General features: G+C 35.6%; 1 protein-coding gene across 1 annotated transcript; it reads right to left on the reverse strand.

The window, feature by feature from the left end:
* Nucleotides 1-1,154: 1,154 nt before the first annotated feature.
* On the reverse strand, nt 1,155-2,824 carry LOC106302935 (probable inorganic phosphate transporter 1-3). Its single transcript, XM_013739333.1, has 2 exons — nt 2,424-2,824; nt 1,155-2,361 (listed from the first exon to the last, which is right to left on the reverse strand). The coding sequence occupies exons 1-2, from the start codon at nt 2,822-2,824 to the stop codon at nt 1,155-1,157; spliced, it is 1,608 nt and encodes a 535-aa protein (XP_013594787.1).
* Between the last annotated feature and the right edge of the window lie 2,954 nt (nt 2,825-5,778).

Consider the following 5,778-nt stretch of genomic DNA (forward strand, 5'->3'; position numbering starts at 1 on the left):
ATCCCGCCCGTAGGGCGGACCGGCTCTAGTATATTATAAAAATGGGTCGAACATATCGTAATGTAATAAATATATTTCGATTTAAATGTTCTATACATAACGATAATTATGTATCAAAATCGGTTACATTCAGTTTTGGAAAGCACTATCACATAGTTAATATGCAATGACATAGTATTGTAAATACTCTAGTAATTTATGTTCATTTTGTATAAGAAGGTTGAGAATGAATGTGAGTTCTCTGCGTAAATAATGGCAATTCTGTTAATCACACATGAAAGCAAAGTTTTTTTTTTTTGCTAAGAATGTAAATAGATGAAAGCAAAGTTATTTTTTTAAAATGCTCCTTCTTTAGTATATAAGATATGTGCATCCTCGTCGTTGAGTTACTAAAATATAAGTAATCTAGAGACCATTTCAGGTTTTAGTTTCCAACTATCGTATATATGTATATTTGATTAAACTATGCAATTATTGTTATTTGAAATATATAAATGCATTTTCTTAAATTAAAATAAGGAGTTTTAATACCACCATCGTCGAGAAGTTACGAATTTCTTTTTCTTTTTTTTTTGTAGTCGAATCGTTCAACTCTTAACAGTTGAAATTTGAGACTGACAATCTGGATACATATAGTCATAAGATTAATTATTATTTAGCAATAGTTAAAATCATAAATAAAAGAAAGCATATTCGAAAACATAGGATATTTGGAAAAACATATACATATGAATTCAATTTCATATATAAGTTCATGTATTATTCGACTTAGTTTCCACCATATGTCCATAGTATATATGTTTAAATCAATAGATCCTTTTCATACCAAGTATATATTTATGTCTGTATTGTATCATATAGTTTAAATTATTTTTATTAGTTTCTCTTGTAACCTTATTTTGAGCTTAAAAAGATGCTTTAATGTGGAGACTCGATTAGCTATGTAAAATTAATGTTTCAAATGGTTTTAATATGTTTAGTAAGTATGAAAGAGGTCGACGTGTAAATAGAAGTATAAACATAACAATGACCAAGTATCTATTGACCGTATATGGGGACTGATCATATATGGTCACAAAAAAGTGTAGACGTGCATTATTCCAAATATCACATCGCCCATCGCGAAACCAGAAAAATTGCAAAAGAAAACTTAATTAACATGAACTGGTAGAAAATATGACGTTATGACTGCCTAATGATTTCCTGACTTCTGATTCACCGGACAGCTCTTCAAGAGACTTACCCTTGGGCTCAGGGATAAGAAAAGTGAAGAGCATACCAATGAAGTTAATGACACCAAGCATGATGAGAGAATTCTTGACTCCAATGCCCGGTGGATATCCTGCGTCCGTTTTGGTCTTGTCTTGGGGCTGAGCTGCGTATAAAAACCCAAAAGCTCCGACAATGGCTCCAGCCTTACCTGTAGCGGCTGATATACCATGGCATGTGGACCTTAGCCTAGCCGGGAATATCTCAGCGGGTACAATGAAGGTGGTTGCGTTTGGTCCAAAGTTGGCGAAGAAGAATGTGAGGGAGTACATAACCAAAAATCCAATACGGTTTTCTGGTTTGATCCAGTGGTCGTAAGGGAAGGCAATGGCAAACATAAAGACGGTCATCATGAAAAATCCCATCAGCTGGATAGCAAATCTTCCCATAATTTCAATAAATGCAACTGTGAACCAATAGCCGGGTACAGTACTACAGAATGCTATGAGAGTTTGTGCTCGAGCAATCATGTAAACCTCGTTGATTCCGTTCATGGTTTCTGCCTTAGGGATCCAACCGATAGCCGAAAAAATATCTTTTTGGAACAAGTTTTGGCTGTAGAAGGCAACGTCAAGCAAGAACCAAGTGGATGTACATCCGAGCAGGGGAAGACCATGCCGTTTGGCGAATTCCTTAGAGAACAAGCAATAGTTTAGTCTGGGGTCTTTAATGAAATCCTCTGCTCTTTCCTCCATCTCAAGATCCACTTGTAGGACCTTGGACATGTCTTGTGTGGCCTGCTTGATGTTCTTGGCCACCAATGCGGTGTAACGAGCAGTTTCGGGCATCTTCATACGCCAATAGTAAGTCAAGGCTGCGGGTAGAGCACCAAACATGACGATGATTCGCCAAATGTAATCTGCTTGAGGAGGGGTCGAGAGAGCCCTGTCGACTGCATAGGACGGAGCTGGGAAATTTTTGTAAAAAATGGAAGAGACTGCTAGCGCCACAAAACCTCCGGCTAAGATACCGACGCCTTGCATGGCGAACACTGCCGCGATAAAAGCTCCACGAGTCTTCTTGTTTGCGTATTCAGACATGATGGTGGCAGAAAGAGGGTAGTCACCTCCAATACCGAATCCCAGCCAAAACCTAAATAAAAATTGTTTACATAAATGATTTTAAAGGAAGACAGTGATATACAAAAATTATACCTGAAGAAGCAGATAGTGGTCATGACACCCTTGGCTTTGTCACCGAAAGACAGACCAGAAGCAACAGAACACAGGATCATCATAATCAAAGTGATACCATACACTTTTTTCCTTCCAAGCTTGTCACCGAGCCATCCGAAAAAGAGTTGACCGGCAAGGGTCCCACAGAGAGCCACACCGTTGACTGCAGCCGCGACATGAGGGGGAAGTGAGCCAGGCTTTTCTGACAACGGATTGAAGTAGTAGAGTCGGCCAAGAAGCTTGGTCACCAAGGAAACGCAGAAGAGATCGTAGGCATCAGTAAAGAAACCCATACCGGCGATGACAATCGCCGTGAAATGGTAAAGTTGGGTTTTCGCAAGATCGAGTGCCTTCAGCACTCCTAGTTGTTGTTCGGCCATCTAAGCTTTGGTCGTCTCTCCTGATTTCACACATTAAAAGTTAATACTTTTGTATTGATATACTTCGTACAATATTAACGTGTAGGCATTCTGATCCCCCCTGTTGGATAAGAGAACAAAACTAGCTAGTATGATTCTTGGCTTCACGTCTAAAAGAAAGACATTAAAGAAAAGATGTGTTCAATAATGAAACAATATTTTAAATATCTAAACATTAGATTACATACGCCAAAATGTTGTCGTTTATAAATCGTAAGTTGATTCCCATACAATTCTATATCCTAACCTTGTCGTTAGCTTGCATGAAGGAGACTGAAGAGATGTTTTGAGTGCAGAAATGTTGGGGAGTTTATAGAACGCGAATATGAGCGCATAATCATTTACTGGGTATATTCTTGTTTATAGTTTTGACAACACATTAAGCATATACTCTCTTGTTATTTCTTTATAAGCCTATTTGCTGTTAACAAAACGAACTTAGTTTGATAAAATTAATTTTCCAAGCCACTACTATACCCATCCATACTATAATACAAGATACTCATTGGACGGCCGGCTAGTACCACAACTATTCTCACAATTTTTCTCTTTCTTTCAGCATAATTCATTAGCGTTGTCAATAACAATTTGTTATTTATCTGAAAAGGATTACTTCTGTATAATTCTGATGATTATTCGAGTTAAAATTAATGCTACCACGAATTGTTTCACAAAAGTTTATCCTCAAGTCACTATTTTTGTTTAAAAAAATCGCATTCAGTATTCACGTTAATTATTTGACCTAATATTCGCTCGTAGCCTGTTTCATTATCAAAACAATCTGCCTCCGTCTTCCTTCTAGAAGATAGTTTTAAACACCAAGATTGATAAGTGGTAAGTATGTGTGTTGATGCACGAGTGGATGCTGGAGATCGAGCATGAAACCTGAGGATACGACGAAGACTGACGTGATCATATAAAACTGGATACCATAAAATAAAGAGGGACGTTTATTGTAACAGGCCTATCTATCTCGGAGAAAAGCAAAAAGCTGAGATTATATTATTAATGTTAATTATTGCAACAAAAAGAATGTTAACTTCGTAAAGACTCTCTCACGAAGATGGCGAAAACCAAAGGCATTATTTATTCTCATCTAGACCAGCATGGTCACACATAAAAATTCTTCTGAGTAACTATTTGTCTGAGTAGAACTTGGTCTAAACAATATGGACAGTCGAAAAAAGTGTATGTGGAACTGATATATACTCAAATATCAATGTTAAAAAACAATTGCTATTATTCCTACTGTTGATGATTAAGTTGAAAATACAATTATGATATTTCTAAGAGAAATTACACATAAAATTAAATGTTTAGTGTTTTTGGATAAATATCACCACTGGAGGGTTAACATGTGGCGTCATCCATGATTTTTTAAAAGAGTGTCTTCTAGGGTTAAAACTGGATCTTAGGCCAATCTGGCAAGAGAAAAGGACACACTACTAGACACAAAATGAACCAGAGACGAAGTCACCATGCAGAATAGACCACATATTGGAGTCAAAATTCGTACAATCAAAATTTTTTGATACAACTTTAGAAGGAATCAAATTTTCTAGATTATATCACACAAAATAACCAGTAATGAGAAAAGACAAATGCAAACGATTCAAAGATGAATTTTATTACAAATTCTCATAAGTGCTTATAAGAAATATGACCAGTAGAAGGTTCGTGTTGGCAGCAAGATTACAATATGGAAACGAAGCAAAGCAGTAAAAACATATAACTAGATGTGATAGACTAAACAGCCTAAAGCCTAAGTTCTCAAATGTTTGAGTCACAGCTCGTAAAACAATAACAATAATATGCTAAACATTCTAAGAGCATAAAAGATGTTCATATCCAATCCCCATCTCTGGCCTCGACCTCAAACATATATAGAATTGAAGATCGGCTGACTTTCTGAATTCCTCGAACATTCATATCTATCTTCTTCTTTTTTCTTCTAGTATTTTTCTCGTTTCCTTTAATGTTTCCATTGATCTGGTCTTCATGTTTTTTTTTTAATTATTTTCTGAGTTTTCTTTTTCTTCCAACATTTCCAATTATCAATTTTCATCTTCCGTAACTGTCCCTCATATTTTTCCTTCTCGTCTCTATCTTCCGCAAGTAAAAGAAACCAACTTTTGTCTGGGTTTTCCTAGGTTTTGGACCGATTTTACATTTTGATCCGTTTTGGGAGGCAGCTCTTTAATCTCATCTTTTTGTTCGAATTGCGGTTTACTGTCTTCTTGTGCCGTTGGTTTATAAAACGATGAAAATATCATTTAGTTTCATAAAAAAATTATTTGGTGTTTACGATTAGTCATTTAGACTTAACGTTTGGTCATTCGGCGGATTGAAACTAAAGATTTCCAAACACAGAACTATGAATTACCTGAGAACAACTCTCTGGCGAGTGAAGGGGCGAGGAGAGAGAGTGAATGAGCAAGGAGGAGAGGAGAGGAGAGGAGAGGAGTTATAGAGAGATAGAATTGCGAGGAAAATGGGAGAGAGAGAGAGAACCTTGGTGGAAACTTGTTGGTCCCTCCCATCTTCTTTTGTTTTTCTGAAGATCATGCCATAAAAATTGCTTAGTTTTACGGAACTTTGTAAAAAATTGAGTTTAGCTTTACAAAAATTGTTTGTATAAGCTTTTTGGTACTGTTTTCTGAGGTTTTGTCGTAAAATAGTATTTACTTCTATCTTACTAAAGTCCGTAAACATTGTGATATGCTCCGATTAACTTTAAGCTATTTTCTCAAATAAAAAAATTGATCGTAGTACTTAAACATCAAATCCACAAAAAATTACTCCTTCCGTTTTTTAATACTAGGTGTTAAAAAAATTTAAAATATTTTTTAACAGATAATATAAATTATATTTTAAAATAAAATTTTATTAATATTGTAAATTTTATTTTTTTGTAT

This window comes from Brassica oleracea, chromosome C7 (genome assembly GCF_000695525.1).
Source record: "Brassica oleracea var. oleracea cultivar TO1000 chromosome C7, BOL, whole genome shotgun sequence".
Taxonomy (NCBI): Eukaryota; Viridiplantae; Streptophyta; class Magnoliopsida; order Brassicales; family Brassicaceae; genus Brassica; species Brassica oleracea.